The sequence below is a fragment of the Somniosus microcephalus genome, chromosome 30 (assembly GCF_052327205.1).
Source record: "Somniosus microcephalus isolate GS21.2 chromosome 30, FLI_Smic_1.0, whole genome shotgun sequence".
Lineage (NCBI taxonomy): Eukaryota > Metazoa > Chordata > Chondrichthyes > Squaliformes > Somniosidae > Somniosus > Somniosus microcephalus.
Window position 1 is genome coordinate 22245622 of NC_141016.1, and position 19823 is coordinate 22265444.

The 19823-nt window shown below is 49.8% G+C and overlaps 1 protein-coding gene across 1 annotated transcript in view; it reads left to right on the forward strand.

The window, feature by feature from the left end:
* LOC147098007 (electrogenic sodium bicarbonate cotransporter 4-like) overlaps window positions 1-19823 on the forward strand; it is a 156410-nt gene that overhangs the window by 72437 nt on the left and 64150 nt on the right. Inside the window, exons 6-9 of the mRNA XM_085971204.1 lie at window positions 2226-2381; window positions 5690-5785; window positions 6037-6092; window positions 17485-17642. Of these exons, the coding sequence (XP_085827330.1) occupies window positions 2226-2381; window positions 5690-5785; window positions 6037-6092; window positions 17485-17642 (466 nt within the window). The remainder of the gene's footprint in view (window positions 1-2225; window positions 2382-5689; window positions 5786-6036; window positions 6093-17484; window positions 17643-19823) is intronic.

The following is a 19823-nucleotide window of genomic DNA, read 5'->3' on the forward strand; positions in this document are numbered from 1 at the left end:
GCCAGGAAGGCTTGTTGGGGCCAGTACACTGTTGTAATGGGAAAATGGTAGATTTGGCATTGTGGAATGAGGAGATTCTGGAATGCAAAGATAAACCCCAGATTCTATTCTCCACTGCTAACCGCCTTCTTAAACCCCACTCCCCGTCTCCTCCACCCTCACCTCTGACAACAAGTGTGAGGAGCTCATGGACTCCTTTGTCTCCAAGATTGAAACCATCCATTCAGCAGCCTCTGCCACTTCCCTTCCTTCCCCTAGCCCAGTGGGCCAATCTTCCTCTAAGGTTCCCCCCTGACCTAGCCCTGAACTCGCATCTTTCCTGAGTTTCTCTCTGATCTCTCCGTGCTCATCTTGTCTATGAGATCCACTTCCTGCTCCCTCAACCTTATTCCCACCAAACTGCTGACCACCCAACTTCCTTTTCTGGCTCCCATGTTAGCTGACATTGTTAACGGTTCTCTCTCCTCAGGTGCTGTCCTCCTCTCCCTCAAATCTGCCGTCATCACCCCACCCCTCAAAAAAACAACCCTTTACCTCTCTGTCCTTGCAAACTACCGCCCCATCTCCAACCTCCCTTTCCTCTCCAAAGTCCTTGAACGTGTTGTCACCTCCCAAATCCGTGCCCATCTTCCCCACAACTCCATGTTTGAATCCCTCCAATCAGGTTTCCGCCCTTGCCACAGTACCGAAACAGCTCTCATCAAAGTCACAAATGACATCCTTTGTGATTGTGACAAAGGTAAACTATCCCTCCTCGTCCTTCTTGACTTGCCTGCAAGCCTTTGACACGGTTGACCACTCCATCCTTCTCCAACGCCCCTCTACCGTTGTCCAGCTGGGTGGGACTGCACTCGCCTGGTTCCATTCTTATCTATCTAATCGTAGCCAGAGAATCACCTGCAACGGGTTCTCTTCCCGCTCCCGCATCGTTACCTCTGGTGTCTCCCGAGGATCTCTCCTTGGCCCCCTCCTATTTCTCATCTACATGTTGCCCCTTGGCGACATCATCCGAAAACACAGCGTCAGTTTCCTCATGTACGCTGACGACATCCAGCTCTACCTCACTACCACTTCTCTCGACCCCTCCACGGTCTCTAAATTGTCCGACTGCTTGTCCAACATCCAGTTCTGGATGAGCAGAAATTTTCTCCAATTAAATATTGGGAAGACCGAAGCCATTGTTTTCGGTCCCCGCCACAAACTCCGTTCCCGAGCCACTGACTCCATCCCTCTCCCTAACATCTGTCTGAGGCTGAACCACACTGTTCCCAACCTTGGTGTCATATTTGACCCTGAAATGAGCTTCCGACCACATATCCGCAGCATAACTAAGACCGCTTATTTCCACCTCTAATATGGCCCGTCTCTGCCCTTGCCTCAGCTCATCCGCTGCTGAAACCCTCATCCATGCCTTTGTTACCTCTGGACTTGACTATTCCAACGCACTCCTGGCTGGCCTCTCACATTCTACCCTACGTAAACTTGCGGTGATCCAAAACTCGGCTGCCGGTGACCTAACTCGCACCAAGTCCCGTTCGCCCATCTCCCCTGTGCTCGCTGACCTACATTGGCTCCCGGTTAAGCAACGCCTCGATTTCAAATTTCTCATCCTTGTTTTCAAATCCCTCCATGGCCTCGCCCCTCCCTATCTCTGTAATCTCCTCCAGCCCAACAACCCCCCGAGATACCTGCGCTCCTCCAATTCTGCCCTCTTGAGCATCCCTGATTATAATCGCTCAACCATTGGCGGCCGTGCCTTCTGTTGCCTGGGCCCTAAGCTCTGGAATTCCCTGCCGAAACCTCTCTTTTCCTCCTTTAAGATGCTCCTTAATACCTACCTCTTTGACCAAGCTTTTGGTCACCTGCCCTAATTTCTCCTTTTGTGGCTCGGTGTCAAATTTTTTGCCTTATTAATACTCCTGTGCAGCGCCCTGGGATGTTTTACTACGTTAAAGGCGCTATATAAATACAAGTTGGTGTTGTTGAGATCGAATGGGTTGAAGGAACATCTTCATCCAAACCTATCTTCTGATCCTTGTAAGGAAGTGACAGAGTTACAGCAGAGTGGAAGGATGTGAGTTTGCAGTGATGGTTTCCCATCTGTTAATACATAACTTGAGATGCGGAAAAGCTGTTTTTTTTTTCTTATTAAGCGAAAAGACCATCAGACCCTTCAATGGCCCAGACATGAATGGCCAGAATGACCAATACGTCTATAATTACAGATGACATAATTGACAAGGAAATTGAAGATGGACTTATTAAACCAGAGGTGCGAGAACAGATATCGTACATCCTCCTGAGAAAGCATCGACACCAAACCAAGAAATCCATCCACCGCTCGCTGATTGACATCGGGAAATCCTCGACAGCATCGTCAGGTAAGGGGAGCCGCCCGGCCTTGCATGATGTGGCACCAACAAACATTAACACCAGTTCCTGGATAAGAAACAAACAGCTGGGAATGGGCTTTATCTGTCCTTTCAATCCTCAGTGATGAGCAGAATTCACAGTTGCCGTAACTCCCGCATCAAACAGCAATACCTCGGTTATAATCAGCATTCAGACTGTTGCTGTGGAAAGGGTCTGTTTTACCAACAACAAAAAACCTTCACCTTCTTCTCACTTTCTTCTCATTTGTCACTGCCCTGGTACACGTGAAACCTATTTTAGCAATCAAAATGATGTCAGATCGTGCATTTCATAAATTATTTGAAGGGCGTGAGGTCCCCAAAATTCATCCCGTACGCAGTTTTATGTCAGTCTCCTTCTGAATATTTCTTTCTGTGACTAATTTGTACTTCCTATAACTTGGAGATATTTTCTGAATGTGACGGCTACAACAGATTGGGGGATGCTTCTTATCGCCAATCCAATGCCTGACCAGAACACAGTCTACTTAAGAGGGGCGGGCTGCACTCATAGGAACAGGAGTAGGCCAGTCACCTCCTCCACCCTGCTCCGCCATTCAACTAGCTCATGGATGGCTTGTACCTCAACTCCATGTACCCACCATTTCTCCATATCCCTTGATATCCTCACTCAACAAAAATCTATCGATCTCATTTTCAGTTTTCAATTGACCCAGCATCATTTGGGCGAGAATTCCGCTACCCACTCTAGTGATATCAGTGAATATATGGTGGGTTTGGACAGAGAAGAGCATGGGAGACAATGGGCTGGATTTGGCCAATGGGGAGCTTTTGGAGGCGGGACTCCCACTTGTCGGGTTGTAGTCCCGCCTCCATTAACTTCTGACCAACCCACGCTATTTTCCCTTGATTGACCTTGTCCAGCAGGCTTAGCAGGCCAATTAAGGGGAAGTCGGTTACAGAGAACGTCAGCGTATGACGTTTCATCTGTCAAAAATTTTTGACAGATGAATTGTCATCGCTTGACAGCTCTGTAAAGCTGTCAAACACTGACATTCTCTGTAGTTTGATGAGATCTTGTATTCAAGACTCATCAAACCTCTTTTGTGAGCAGAAATTAGATGGTTGTTGCATTGGAGAATGCAGCAGCCGTCTGTCATCTCTGCCGGTAAGATGCGAGACTCTCCACATCCCCGACGTTTGAAGCCTGCAGGAAGGAACAAAGGTAAGTAAACTTTTTCTAACACTTTCCACTCACCTCACATACTCACCTCTCCACACTTGCACCCATCACTGACCTTCGCAGCGCACTTTTGCACCCCTCCGACCCCCGCAGACCCACTGCTCGCCTCGCTGACCCTGGCGGGGTTCGCAGCCTTCGGGAAGCCCGCACTTGTGTGGGCAAAATGGGGATAATCCTCTTACCTGCCTGTTAACTACCTGTTAACAGGCAGTTAAGTGGCTGTAATTCCCTTCCTGCCTCCAAGGAGACGGGACCCAGCGCAGGTCGGCTACCCGCCTCCTGGGAAGATGGCACGGAGGCGGGTTGGGGGCAGGATGGGCACCCGCCCCCAGATTCTGCCATTTTCCCGGCAGTCCCGCCTCCAAACCCGCCTCCCCAGGGTTGGCAAGATCGCGCCCAATTGGTCAATTGTCAGGTATTCGTACTGAATCAAAGTTGGCAAGTGGGCAGATTTAAGAGCCTGATCAAACAGAAATTCCAGGCTGCTTACATGAAGATCTGTGCTTGGCTCATGGGAAATAAAAATGATTCTGACTGACAGGCTAGTGGAAAATGATGGGAGCTCCAGTAAACTGCGTCAGGAAACAGAAGGAAATGCATTTGCACCTGCTATTTCCTTACATATTGATTTCCGAACATTTGTCTCAATGGTGGTAGGGAGGTGTCAAGCAAAAGTATGGCCCCATAGGGAGGGATTGATCAGTAAAGAAAGCTGAGCCACAGTGATCCTGGGCATACCTCATGTACCTCGTAGCAGCTTATTTTAGAGCAGTGTTGATACAGAAGCTTGTTGTTTGCTAAACTTCGTTCTGACATTTGGTACAGCGTGTGAGATTATAATGGGAATAGATTGAACAAACACACTGTCACCTTCGAGTGTGTGATTGGACATCCTGTACAGGCAGTGCTTTGTGTATTGGATATTGTCAGTCTCACCTTGTGTTACATTATATAAGCAGATGATCTCTGCGCTCCTCCAATTCTGGCCTCTTGCGCATCCCCCAATTTTAAATGCCATTGGTGGCCATGTTTTCAGCTGCCTAGGCGCTAAGCTCTGGAATTCCCTCCCTGAACCTCTCTGCCTCTCTACTTCTCTTTCCTCCTGTAAGAGCCTCCTTAAAACTACCTCTTTGACCAAGCTTTTGATCGCTTTCCCTAATATCTCGTTAGGGGGCTCGGTGTCAAATTTTGTTGGATAACGCTCCCGTGAAGCGCCTTGGGATGTTTTACTACATTAAAGGCACTATATAAATGCAAGTTGTTGTATTGCTTCAGGGCGACAGATAACACACCAACGCACCTGGATGGGAAAGATGGGCGAGAGTTATTTTTCTCTTAATGCTATCTGCCAGTCGGAAGTGAATGGAGTTTGGGCAAGGTTCTAGTCAGCTCCCGGCGAGCGTGAGTCTTCAGCACAAACATGACTGTGAGAATTTGCAGGTTGACTGAGGCAGAAAAGTGAGGCTTGTGTGCGAACTGGAGATTGTCTCACGGATGATTCAACGGTTAAGACAGCACAGAGATAGGTTCACTGTGTGTACTTTACCTCTTAAAAGGCTGACACTGGCAGCCTGAGGGCGAGAATCTAGAACTAGGGGTCACTGTTTAAAAATAAGGGGTCGCCCATTTAAGACAGAGAGGAGGAGAAATTTTTTTCTCACAGAGGGTCGTGAGTCTTTGGAACTCTCTTCCTCAGAGGGCGGTGGAAGCAGTGTCTTTGAATATTTTTAAGGCAGATGTAGATAGATTCTTGATAAGCAAGGGGGTGAAAGGTTATGGGGGTGAAAGGTTATCGGGGGTAGGCGGGAATGTGGAGTAATCGGATCAGCCATGATCTTATTGAATGGCGGAGCGGGCTCGAGGGGCCGACTCCTGCTCCTAATTCGTATGTTCGTATTGAATGCATTCCAGTCCCCAGTAATGATATCTATCACTGTAAGAACAGAGAGAGAGAAAAAATCGCATTTTCTTGCCATGATTGTTTCATGTACGCACATTCCAATGATTCCCTTCACTAACTATACATCTTTGTTTCTTTCCCTACTAACTGCTTCAATTACCATGGGGCTTGCAGCTCGCAGTCCCTGGCGAACCCCTGGCACTGGGGCAAGCTTTTACCGCTCCACTGAAGACATGGGAATGAGGCAAGCTCCCGGTTACGGACGGCTACGTAAGTCACCTACGTAAGTTACCTGGTGACCGAGTAACTGAGATGAAGGCACCGCATGCAGCCTACGTGCATGCAACCATTCCCGGGTTTACATCCCAACAAAGTCCCCGTCGATACATTGAAGGATTTCCTCCAGTTCCGAAACCCAACCCGTACCTTCCGCTGTCTCCTCAACCCCGTCTTTTGCTCTTAGAGATAGCCGTGTGAATTCCAAATTGCCTGAGGTGATTATGTATCTTTCTATATTACAGGCCATGCTCAAAGCAGAAGTATGAATGATATTGCAGATACTCCCAGCACAGACCAGGTAAATCTCAATCATGGGCTAATGGATGTAAGACAGTCATCATGGACTCTTTTTCTGGACTGTTAGATGATGTCCGGTACCGTTTCCGTCATCGTGTTAGCTGAACTTTTCCTGGTGGAACTTTTCGCGCACGGAACAGGAGCCACAGCAAGACTCTCCTCTCTCCCTGGGATGTAGATTTCCTGGGTGCCGAGTTAGCCAGGGCACAGGAAGGGCAACTATAACTGACTCCAATACTGCTGGTAGCGAGGAGGAGAAAAATAAAAGTTAACCCGGGTTTGCTTCTCCTGAGAGCTACCCCGCCAATCCTACTGGAAAAGTGTGTGTGGACTTCAGGTAAAGGCAGCATTGTATTGAGATGCAGAGCCCCTTTACAGCACCATGGCTATTGGCTGGGAATTGGCAACCTGGTTATAAAGAAAGACTTGAAAGAATTGCATTTCTATCGCGTCTTTCACGACCACCGGACATCTCAAAGCGCTTTACAGCCAAAGAAGTACTTTTGACGTGGACTCACTAGAACGAGGGGTCACAGTCTCAGGATACGGGGTAGGACATTTAGGACTGAGATGAGGAGAAATTTCTTCACCCAGAGAGTGGTGAACCTGTGGAACTCTCTACCGCAGAAGGCTGTGGAGGCCAATTCATTAAATATATTCAAGAAGGAGTTAGATGTATTTTTTAAGGCTAAAGGGATCAAGGGATATGGGGAGAAGGCAGGGACAGGGTACTGAATTTGGATGATCAGCCATGATCTCATTAAGTGGCGGAGCAGGCTCGAGGGACCGAATGGCCTACTCCTGCTCCTATCTTCTATGTTTCTGTGTTTCTAACTCCTACCTTTTGGTTAATTTTATCTTTGAACTTTGAACCCTATTAGCCTCACTGTGTCTGGTAGAACCACATGACCATAAGGGAAGCCATCATTTTGGACTGTGTGAACATTAGCTCAGCTCCTTCATACTGTTGGGCTCAGAATTACCCGTGGGTCGAATGCAGTATTCAAAAAACACAGGCACAATAAAGATGTTGGTACGCAGTTCCTCTTTTTCCAATTTGCTCCCCATCTCTCAAGAAAGCACCAACTCTTGCTGGGGATACAATGGCATCAAAGCCGAGACCAGTGGCTATTCTTCATTGGCCAGCCTAAGCAGAGTGCTCGCAGGTTACGTGAGCATGGACAGTCCAGTCAAAACCAATGTCCTTATCCGACATCCACACACACACTTTCCAGCAGGGATTACTAGGCCGCAAACCAGGAGTGAGAGCAATGGCTTCCTCTTCCCATCCCTGGGACCAAATGCTGTCCTAGCTAAGAGCAGCTAACTCAGTACAGTATGGGAATCAAACCCTAAGACTGTTTTAGCTTTGCTCTAAAGCTGATGGTACCTTTATCCAGTTTTTGGGAGAGTAGAAAGATCTCTTTAAAAGGAGCGCATGGACAACATATAAAAAGGAACACATTAGCATTAAGTAGCACAAAGAACAGACACATTCAATAACTCGATGCAGATTGACGTAATAAAACTCACTACGCACTTGGTTTGAGTATAAAGCAAGGCTTTAATCAACTTGTTTCAGAACATGGTGGTCTAGTTGTACTTCACTAGTTCCTGTCTTACAAAATGTCCCCGGCAAGCTGGGGCCCACACCCGAGTATTTATACTCCTTGGATGGCGCCACCAGCTGGCCGTCCAACGTTATTTCATGAGTAGTTTCTTGATGATGATGAGATTTATAACACAGTTCAACTCAAGACTCGGATTAAGTCAGTAAATAAACCCACTTGTTGCGCACACTGAAGATGAACTTATTTTGCCTGTGATTTTCAAATTTGGCAGCTTAGAAACAACAAATGTGGACCAAAAAAAAAGCAATATAATCAAGTTCGATTCACTTCGGTTTAGTTTTAATAAAATATGCCACATTTTTCAATTGTTAATCAGATTATGAAGTAGCAGATTGCCATTGATTGGAATCACGAGGATGGAGCTTAGTCCTGTGCTCACATTCCTGACTATGCACCCTGCTTAGAGACCACAACATGTTGGCTGGCTCATTATTGAATGACATAGGGTCCAGCAGTGGCCAACATCTGTGGGAAGCTCGTCAGAGATCCAGGGCCCCCGTGTGCTTTGCAAAGTGACCTTGAAGCTCAGTTGCTGTGCTTTATTGCCAGTCTCTTTGAAAGAGGAACCTTGGTTCTTATCCAAACCCTGGCCCTTCAACTTTAACTACCTTTATGGGAAGGTTAATGGCATCTGGGTTGTGTAGGTAGCTGCAGCCAAGTGCCCTCAAAATCACAAAGAGCTGTCATTTCTCAAAGGCTGGTTTAGTTGTCTTAGTAAGCACGGGGGGAGGAAAATTTTGCCAGTCCCTGGGGAGGCAGGTTTGCAAGCGGGACTGCCGGGAAAATGGCAGAATCTGGGGGCGGGTGCCCATCCCGCCCCCAACCCTCCTCCATTCCATCTTCCCAGGAGGCGGGTACCCGACCCACACTGGGAGCCGCCTCCTCGAGGCGGGAAGGGGATTACAGCCACTTAACTGCCTGTTAACAGGTAGTTAACAGGAAGTTAAGAGGGTTATCCCCATTTTACCCCGCAAGTGCTGGCTTCCCGACGTCGGGAAACCCCGCCAGGGTCAGCGAGGCGAGCAGTGGGTCTGCGGGGGTCGGAGGGGTTGAAAAGTGCGCTGTTGAGATGAGTGATGGGTGCAAGTCTGGAGAGGTGTGTATGTGAGGTGAGTGAAAACTGATAGAAAATATTTACTTACCTTTGTTTCTTCCTGCAGGCTTCAACAACCATCTAATTTCTGCTCACAAAATAGGTTTGATGTGTCTTGAATACAAGGACTCATCAAACTACAGAGAATGTCGGTGTTTGACAGCTTCTCAAAGCAGTCAAACGATGACAATTCATCTGTCAAATATTTTTGACAGATGAAACGTCATATGTTGACATGCTCTGTAACCCGCTTTCCCTTAATTGGCCTGCTAAGCCCACTGGGCGGGCTTAACAAGGTCAATCAGGGGAAAATAGCGTGGGTTGGCCAGAAGTTGATGGAGGCGGGACTGAAACCCGACAAGTGGGAGTCCCGCCTCCAAAAGCTCCCCATTGGCAAAATCCAGCCCGGGATTCCAGCCCACCCAGGTGATCCAATGCTTTGGTTCAAGCAGCTATTACATGAACGAGCCTGCAGCACTGCAACGGTAGATTTTAATAACTAGTCCAAGGATTGACAATTGGACAGATGACATCGCCTGCAGCAAGTTCCTAAAACTGGGCGAGTGTCAGAAACCGATGCTCCTTTTTTATTAGTTAAAAACTGTTTAAGTAAATGTCCTGCGGGGGTCCTGTTCTTGGAGCTTGTTTGAGCCTTTGGTATCAGTCTGCACTTTCTACCGGCTCACTGCCGCATGCTGAAGGCACAATGGGGGAAAAAATTCGGTTGGTTAGCGCCTCCCGTTGGTGCCTCCAGGGGGCGCTCGCGGCTTAACGCCCGAGCGCTAAACACTACCGCCACGAACTCCCACAGATCGTGACGTCATGCAAGCGTACAATGCCCCGGTGATATACCTATCAATTCATCCAATGAAAAGCGACGAGTTAAGAAAGTAACTATAGGTTTTTATTGGCTAAATAACAGAGCCCACCCTCGTGGGTGATCGGATCCAACAAGGAGGAATACCAGCCAGTCGACCACCTTTATACCTGGGCAGGTAGGTGGAGCCATGGGCGGAGTCAGCAGTGGTCAGCCCAGGTATAACAGCGTGACAAGAGGTGACCTCATGTAGTGATACAACAGTGTAACAGTGATAACCATAGTGTAACGATATAACAGTGGAAAACATAGTGTAACGATAGTGAACGATAAAAGTGGTTTACCACATTCACCCCTTGTTTAGATTTGAGTCCGGCGGGGTGAAGTGTATTACCAGTTCGGGTATGTCAGTCTGTCCGGAGGCCTCGTAAGCCTTTCCGATCGTCGCAGCAGCGGCGGCGGTGTTGCAGTATTCGATGTTGTTGCTGGTGTCTGCGTCGTCGGCGAAGGCTCGTGGGGTTCCGGCATGCCGTCTACCTGGGCTGGATTGGGGGGGTGGTGGGGGGGGGTAGCGGTGGTGTCTCAGGAATGCCCGAGGGTGCGAGGTCTCGTAAAGAGACTGTGTCCTCCCGCCCGTCTGGGTACGCCACATAGGCGTACTGGGGGTTGGCGTGCAGGAGGTCCACCCTCTCGACCAGGGGGTCCGTTTTATGGGCCCTCACGTGCTTTCGCAGCAAGACGGGCCCCGGAGAGGTCAGCCAGGTTGGTAGCGTGGTTCCCGTAGTCGACTTCCTGGGGAAAACAAACATTCGTTCATGGGGGGTGGCGTTAATGGCAGTGCAAAGCAGTGACCGGATGGAGTGCAGCGCTGCCGGGAGGACTTCCTGCCAGCGAGAGGTTGGGAGGCCCTTAGACTTTAAGGCTAAGAGGACGGCCTTCCATACAGTCGCGTTCTCTCTTTCCACCTGGCCGTTCCCTCGGGGGTTGTAGCTGGTGGTCCTGCTTGCAGCAATACCTCTCGCTAGTAGGAACTGGCGAAGTTCCTCGCTCATGAAGGAGGAGCCCCGGTCGCTATGTATATAGTTTGGGAACCCGAACAAGGCGAAGAGGTCGTTCAGGCATTTGATGACCGTGGTACTGGTCATGCCTGGGCAGGGGAAGGCAAAGGGGAAACGGGAGTACTCATCAATAATGTTGAGGAAGTACACATTACGGTCAGAGGACGGGAGGGGCCCTTTAAAATCGATGCTCAAGCACTCGAAGGGGCGGGTGGCCTTGATCAGGCTTGCTCTGTCCGGCCTAAAGAAATGCGGTTTGCATTCGGCACAGGTTTGGCAGTTCCTGGTCATGGTCCTGACCTCCTCGATGGAGTAGGGCAGGTTGCGGGCCTTAATGAAGTGGTAAAGTCTGGTGACCCCGGGGTGGCAGAGGTCGTTGTGGAGGGTCTGCAGTCTATCACTTTGCACGCTGGCGCATGTACTTCGTGATAGAGCATCTGGGGGTTCATTCAGTTTACCAGGCCGGTACAAGATATCATAATCATAGGTGGAGAGCTCGATTCTCCACCTCAAGATCTTGTCGTTCTTGATTTTGCCCCTCAGCTTGTTATTAAACATAAAAGCGACCGAACGCTGGTCGGTGAGGAGGGTAAATCGTTTGCCTGCCAGGTAATGCCTCCAGCGTCGTACAGCCTCCACGATCGCCTGGGCCTCCTTCTCGACCGAAGAGTGTCGGATCTCGGGGCCCTGGAGGGTCCTTGAGAAGAAGGCCACTGGTCTCCCCTCCTGGTTAAGGGTTGCGGCCAGGGCGAAGTCGGATGCATCGCTCTCCACTTGGAAAGGGATAGACTCATCCACCGCGTGCATTGTGGCCTTAGCAATGTCTCCCTTAATGAGGGAGAAGGCTGCGCACGCTTCTGCCGTCAGGGGGAAGGAGGTGGACTTCATGAGGGGTCTGGCTTTGTCCGCATAATTGGGCACCCATTGGGCATAGTAGGCGAAGAGCCCCAGGGTTCCCCTCAGCGCCTTTGGACAGTGGGGGAGGGGAAGCTCCATGAGGGGGCGCATTCTTTCGGGGTCGGGGCCGATGACTCCGTTCTCTACTACGCAGTCGAGGATGGCAAGGCGCGAGGTGTTAAACACACATTTCTCCTTATTGTAGGTGAGGTTCAGCCGCTGGGCCGTACGGAGGAATCTCTCCAGATTAGCATCGTGGTCCTGCCGGTCGCGGCCGCAGATGGTGACGTTATCTAGATAGGGGAACGTGGCTTGCAGCCCGTTCTGGTCAACCATCCGGTCCATCTCCCTTTGGAAGACCGAAACCCCGTTGGTGACGCCGAAGGGAACCCTCAGGAAGTGGTAGAGGCGGCCATTCGCCTCGAAGGCGGTATACTGGCGGTCCTCAGGGCGGATAGGGAGTTGGTGATAGGCCAACTTAAGGTCGATGGTAGAGAATACGCGGTACTGTGCAATCTGGTTGACCATATCAGATATGCGGGGAAGGGGGTACGCGTCCAGCTGGGTGTACCGGTTTATGGTTTGGCTGTAGTCGATGACTAGGCGGTTTTTATCGCCGGTCTTGATGACTACGACCTGAGCGCGCCAGGGGCTGTTGCTCCTCTCGATGATGCCCTCCTTCAGGAGGCGCTGCACTTCAGAGCTAATAAAAGCTCTGTCTCCGGCGCTGTACCGCCTGCTCTTGGTGGCGACGGGTTTACAGTCGCGGGTGAGGCTGGCGAACAGGGAGGGAGGCGGGACCCTGAGGGTGGATAGGCCGCAGGTGGTACGCGGTGGGCGGTTTAAAGGCTGCTGGTTGTTGACTGTGAGTGGGGGGAGGGGTCCACCGTATGCTAGAGTGACACTTTGAAGGTGGGATTGGAAATCCAGCCCTAGTAGGACGGCAGCGCAGAGTTGGGGCAGGACGAGAAGTTTAAAATTTTTATACTCCGTGCCCCTAACCGACAGGGTCACAACACAGTAGCCGCTGATGTCTGTAGAGTGGGACCTAGACGCCATCGAGACCCGGTTGCGCGTTGGCCGGACAGTGAGGGAGTAGTGGCTCACCGTGTCTGGATGGATGAAGCTCTCCGTGCTTCCGCTGTCGAACAGGCAGGTCGTGGCGTGGCCGTTTACTTCGATGTCCATCATGGACTTGGACAGGTGATGCGGGCGAACTTGGTCCAGTGTGACGGAGGCTAGTGTATGGCTGAGCGAGCTGCTGTAGTCTGCGGGTGAGGCGGTGGTCGGGTCTGGAGGCGAGGTGGCGGTCGAGTGTGGTGGGTAAAATGGCGGCGCCCACGAGGTGGAGTAAAATGGCGGAGAAGATGGCTGCCCCCACAACTCACATGTGGCACTGCTGGTGTCGGTGGCCTTGATCAAAGATGGCCACCCCCACGACTCACACAAGGGGATACTGGCATCTGTGGCCTTGATGAAAGATGGCCGCCCCCACAGCTCGCATGAGGCACTGCTGGTGTCTGTGGCTCTCCCTCTGCAGGCCTTAGCGAAGTGGCCTTCTGGCAACTGGAGCAAGTCGCGTTGCTCGCAGGACAGCGCGACCTCGGGTGTTTCGCCTGGCCGCAGAAGAAGCAGCCGGCGGCCCGATCGCGGGGGTCCGATGTTGCAGCCGGTACCGGGGGTGGCGGTCCCGATCGGGTCCGGGACGCCGACGCTGAGGTAGGTCCCAGGGGCGGCGCTGCGAGGGGTATTGCGGTCGGGGTCGGTCCCGAGTCCCAGGGTCGCGAATTACAGTACCTGGAGTACGCCTCGAGGTCCCGATGGGCCACTTCTAGGGAGCGAGCGAGGGCTGCAGCTGTGTTCAGGTCGAGGTCCTTTGCTTCAAGCAGTCTTTGCCGTGAGTAGTCGGACCGCAGGCCTTTCACGAAGGCATCGCGGATATTATCTTCAGTATTTTCTGCCGCCGTTACCGCTTTAAAGTCACAGTCCCTGCCGAGTGTTTGTAGCGCCCGTAAAAATTCATCTACAGACTCTCCTGGCTGTTGCGGGCGGGATCTTAGGAGATGTCTGGCATACATGGAATTTACCGGGCTCCGGTACTGTTGTTTCAGCAGGTTGATGGTGGCCTCGTATGTAGTAAGGTCCCGGATGAGTGCGAATACTTTAGGGCTCACTTGGGCGGTCAGAACTCTTAGCTTGGATCTCTGAGGCACGCCGGATTCTCCCAGGTAGGATTCGAAACAGCTCAGCCAGTGTTCGAAGTCGAGGGCTGAGTTTGCTGCCTGTGGGTTTAGATCCAGGTACGGTGGTCGGAGGGCTCGCAGCCAGGCCGGCTGCTGTGGCTGTTGTAGCTGGGCATCTGACTGGTCGTTTGGCTGCTCCGTTGACTGGTCGTTTGGCTGCTCAAGTAACGACATTTTAAAATTTAGCCAATAAAATTGATATACCTATCAATTCATCCAATGAAAAGCGACGAGTTAAGAAAGTAACTATAGGTTTTTATTGGCTAAATAACAGAGCCCACCCTCGTGGGTGATCGGATCCAACAAGGAGGAATACCAGCCAGTCGACCACCTTTATACCTGGGCAGGTAGGTGGAGCCATGGGCGGAGTCAGCAGTGGTCAGCCCAGGTATAACAGCGTGACAAGAGGTGACCTCATGTAGTGATACAACAGTGTAACAGTGATAACCATAGTGTAACGATATAACAGTGGAAAACATAGTGGGCCAGAAATTCCAGGCCAGAAGCGTGAGTACGGTCGGGTTACTCACGCATCTGGCCGTTGGAAATGCCGGTGTTCAGCAGGAACAGCGCATGCGGGGAACGCCGGCATTTCCAGACCCGAGGTCTATTCACAGCGTGTGCGACTGCACAGGCAGCGCTTGCGCAGTGAACTTTGTAGATTTCACTGATGGATTCAGTGAGGGTAAGTCCCTAGAACTTGCACTTAAAAAAAGCAAGTGTAAAGTTGTTCATTGGCTGGGGAAGGAGATATATTTTATGGAGGAGCTTATGAAATGCAATATTTAGGTTTGGGAAAGGGAGGGAAGTTATTTTAAGAAATTTTAACTAAGTTTTAAACTTTAATTTTTTCTTTTTAAACGGGTTTTCAGAACGGTAGGTAGAAGGAGCAATTGTGGCTGTGTGAATGGAATGTGAGAATGAGTTATGTATGTATGTCCACATATATTCCTTTACGTATATGTATGTATGTTTTATATTCCTTTACTAATGTGTATGAATGTATATTTTTAATTATGATTTTCCAATAAGTTACTTTCTCTGAAAGTCATAATTAAATAATACATTCATACACATAAGTAAAGGAATATATACATAACACGCAAAGGAATATATACAGACATACATACTTTCAGAAGCTCCACGATAAGAAATATCTTCCTCCGCAGCCTCTGGAGCAACTGTACCCATGCTTTTTTCATGTGTAAGTTGTAATGACTGGACCTCACTGAAAGCATTAATGAAAGCGGCGAATTATACTGCGCACGCGCTGCCTGTGCAGTCGCACGCGTTCTGCCTCTGAACCCCTTCGTTCAGAGGACAGGAAATGCCGGTTTTCCCCACATGCACTGTGCATGCTGAAAACCGGCATTTCATCCGGCCAGATGCGTAAGTACCCCGACCGTACTAGCGCATTTGGAAGGGAATTACTGGGCCAACATTTTACATGTCAATAAAATAAAAAATTTAACAATTGCACAACTTGCCCCCTCGCATCTGCGACTGAGGGTCCAAGGAGGTGCATTGCGCAAGAGGTCATCATCGTACGTATCCTCACACTGTTCCCTTTGGGGAACTGTATGAAGTGGTGGAAGGATTTATGGCCGTGATTAACGCTCATTCTGTGACCGTAACCATCTTTGAACCAGCCATTAGGGTGGTTAGTCCTATGGCGGGCGGGTTTTACGGGCTCCCACAACCCATCTGAGGGGGGGGGTGCCACCAACACCCACGGACGCAAGCATCCCGCTGGATGTCCACCCAGAATTTAAAGTTGGAGCTCCGACTCCACTTGCCGGGACTGTCTGGAGTGGGGTTCAAAACCCTACTCCTTCTGGCCCAGCGGCTGGGATGCTTACTGCTACGCAAAAGGCCCACTCCGCACAAAAGGTGACACCCATACGTTTCCTGCGCCTTTTCCCTCCCCGTGACTGGAGCCCTATGCTGCCATTTCACGTTGCTAATTGGATTGGGCCTTTGTCATAGCGGTAGGATCCCCGCCGCTGGGCCAGATCAGGGTAGGGTTTCGAACCCCGCTCCAGACAGTCCCGGCAAGTGGAGTCGGAGCTCCGGCTCTAAATTCTGGGTTGACATCCAGTGGGATATTTGCGTCCGTGGGTGTGGGTGGCCCCCCCTCCTTGTATAGCTTGTGGGAGCCCGTAAAACCCTCCCGCCATAGGACTAACCGCCCTAATGGCTGGTTCAAAGATGGTTACGGTCACGGAATGAGCGTTAATCATGGCCATAAATCCTTCCACCACTTCATACAGTTCCCCAAAGGGAACAGTGTGAAGACACGTATGACGACGACATTGCTAAATAAATAAATGGAATTTAAAAAATTCTTTTAGGGCTTTTAAAAGTCTTTAAATTGCTTTAATTCTCTTTAAAATTACTTCAGATTACTCAAAATAATGTAAACATTTAAAAAAGTTTATGAAAGTTAACAAAATCTTCAAAAAACTTCCAAAAACCTATTTAAACTGCTGCTTTGCATGTAAAAATGGTTAGCAGCTTGACAGAAACATTGGGGGCGTGTCCAGTGAAACTGAGGCCTCAAGGGGCGTGTCTCACTTGCACTGCACGCTCCTGACTTCGCGCTGGCTGCACTCCTGGGCAGCGTGACGTCATACGCTGCCCGGGATTCTTCTTCTGGAAACACCAATTCCAGGTGTCCCTGGAGCTGATCGGCAATAGCGCGGGGTAAGTGTAAATACGGGGCTTGCACGCGCTGCAAGCCCCGTTCTGGAATTTCTGGGCCAGTGTAACGATAGTGAACGATAAAAGTGGTTTACCACACCCGGTAGCGCCACAGACCAGAAATTGAGTCGCAACCCCTGCCTTAGCGCCTGCTGCTAGGAACGACAGGCAGAGGGAATGTTTTCAAGTTGGGAAGAGGCTTCCGACTTTTTCTTGTCGGCAAAATTTTTGGTACACGTAGGTTGAGAGGGGAGAGACGTCTGGAGATATTTAACGCTGTCCCAAGGAGTTTTTGTCCACAGCAGCACTTTTGAGGTTCATAAGCACCGAGCTCTTTCCCTGGACCTATCAATTAGTGCTTCCAACACAATTGCTTTCAAGGTCTCTCCAAGCCAAGATTCAAGGCTGCAATGAGCAGGGTGTGGCTGGCCAGCAAGATGGCCCCTCCCCTTTAAGAACTGGCCAGCGCCAGTCTGTCTGGATTCCATGGTAACCGACATCGCCTGAGCTTCGGTAGCGTTCCGAGGTAGCGCCTCGCTCCCCGATGTTAGCGCCTTAAGAGAGGTGTGTAGCGCCTGATTTAACGCTCAAATCACCTCCAGGGGCGATAGAGGCGAACTTTGCAGTCGTAGGCAATAATTAGCGCCAGGCGCTAAACTTTGCGCCCGGCCGATATTAGCGCCCCAAAATGGGCGATACTGAATTTTTCCCCTAATGAAGCTCAGCAATGTGCATTTGGTAACCAGCCTTCCTTCAGCATTGGGGAGCGGCAAACTGCAGGACTAATTGGCCAGCCAGCTGTTCTCATCAAACAGCAAAAACGATTGCATCAAAACCCAGAGTTTTTTGTTCATGGTCACAGTAGACCCCAATTGTTCTTTCTCCCCTTTATCACCTTCTACTTGACAGAAATGCACTTGACTCCAACTCATAAACACCTTTAATTCTTTGCAGCTCAAGAACAAATTCAAGAAGAAAATACCTCGCGACTCAGAAGCCTCGAACATCCTTGTGGGAGAAGTCGACTTCCTGGATAAGCCATTTGTCGCCTTTGTCCGGCTCGTGCAGTCGACGATGTTGGGCGGACTGACGGAAGTGGCAGTTCCAACAAGGTACTGGCGCACCGGGGGGGCATGTTGGTGAGCCCAGTGTAAAAAAAAAACACACACATGGCACAATTGAGATGGGCGTGCTGTTGTCTCTGGACATTACAGAAGCCAGGTCAACTTTCTGTTTTGAAGCATTGTGTTGGACAGTTCTACCTGCTGTAAGTTCATTTCACAAATTTAATTTAAGTCATTCAAAGCAATATTATAGCTTGGGTCTCAAAATTAACTTACTTACAATCTATATTAATGACCTAGATGAAGGGATCCAAGAGCTTGCTGATGATACAAAGCTCGGTGGGACAGTAAGCTGTGAGGAGAACACAAAGGGCAGGATTTTCATTGGGCCGTGGAGGCGGGATTGGAGGCGTGTGGGGGCTTAAAATCCCGAAATCGGGGGTCCCGACCCCATCCCGCCCCCAACCCGCCTCCATGCCAGTTTCAAAGGAGGCGGGTACCCGACCCACACTGGGAGCCGCCTCCGCGAGGGGGGAAGGGGATTAGTGCCAATTAACTGCCTGTTAACAGGTAGTTAACAGGCAGTTTTTAGCCTAATCCCTATTTTTATTGTTGAAATGTGGGATTCCCGACGGCTCCAAACAACGCCAAGTTAGAGGAGGCGGGCCGTCGGGATGAAGGGCTTGGAGGGGTCGAGATGTCCGGTGTTCAGGTGAGTGATGGGTGCATGAGTGCAGAGGTAAGTGTGTTTGGTGTGTGTAAAGTGTTTAAAGAAGTTTAATTACCTTTACTTACCTTTACAGCCTTCCTTCCTTCAGGTCTCGGAAGTCCCTCATCTCATCGGCACAGAAAGCAGAATGGCCGCCAGCTGTCAAAAGTTCCAGCATTCTGCTTTCTGTTCCAGGGAGATCTCTAATTCATCCTGAGAGGAAGGAATTAACCTGGAGTACAGATTGTCAGTGTTTGACAGCTTCAAACAGCTATGAAACGCTGATATTTCATCTGTCAAAAGGTCTTGACAGATGAAATTTCCATCTGTGATGTCACCTGTTGCCGGGTGGCCCTTAATTGGCCTGCTGAGCCTGCTGGGCGGGCTCAACAAGGTCAATCAAGTCAAAATCGCGTGGGTTGGCTACAACTCGATGGAGGCGGGACTACAACCCCGAAAGTTGTAGTCCCGCCTCCTACCTGACTCCTCAATGAAAATCCAGCCCAAAGAGCCTGCAAAGGGATATAGATAGACTAAGCGAGTGGGCAGTAAAGTGGCAGATGGAGAATAATGTAGGGAAATGTGAGGTTATTCACTTTGGTAGGAAGAATAGAAAAACAGAATTTTTTTTAATGGTGAGAAACTTTCAAATGTTGGTGTTCAGAGAGATTTGAGTGTCCTCGTGCAAGAAACACAGAAAGCTAGCATACAGGTACAGCAAGCAATAAGGAAGGCAAATGGCATGTTGGCCTTTATTTCAAGGGGGTTGGAGTATAAGAGTGAGGAAGTCTTGCTACAATTGTACAGGGTCTTGGTGAGACCACACCTGGAGTACTGTGCACAGTTTTGGTCTCCTTATCTGAGGAAGGATATACTTGCCTTGGAGACGGTGCAACGAAGATTCACTAGATTGATTCCTGGGATGAGAGGGCTGTCCTATGATGAGAGATTGTGTAGAATGGGCCGATACTCTCTGGCGTTTAGAAGAATGAGAGGTGATCTCATTGAAACATACAAGATTCTGAAGGGGATTGACAGGGTAGATGCTGAGAGGTTGTTTCCCCTGGCTGGTGTGTCTAGAACTAGGGGGCAGAGTCTCAGGATAAGTGGTCGGCCATTTAAGACTGAGATGAGGAGGAATTTCTTCACTCAGAGGGTTGTGAACCTTTGGAATTCTCTGCCCCAGAGGGCTGTGAATGCTGAGTCTTTGAGTATATTCAAGGCTGAGATCGATAGATTTTTGGACTCTAGGGGAATCAAGGGATATGGAGATCGGGTGGGAAAGTGGAGTTGAGATGGAGGATCAGCCATGATCTGATTGAATGGCGGAGCAGGCTCGAGGGGCCATATAGCCTACTCCTGCTCCTAATTCTGATGTTCTTACCGGGACTCACAGCTAAGTATTGATTTCCTTCACTTCTCTTTGTGTAGATTGTTACTAAGCTTTGCCAAAATATCCAACATGATAGCAGCCCGATGATTTAGTTCCTTTGAAACACTGTCTCCAGCTGCCACGGATA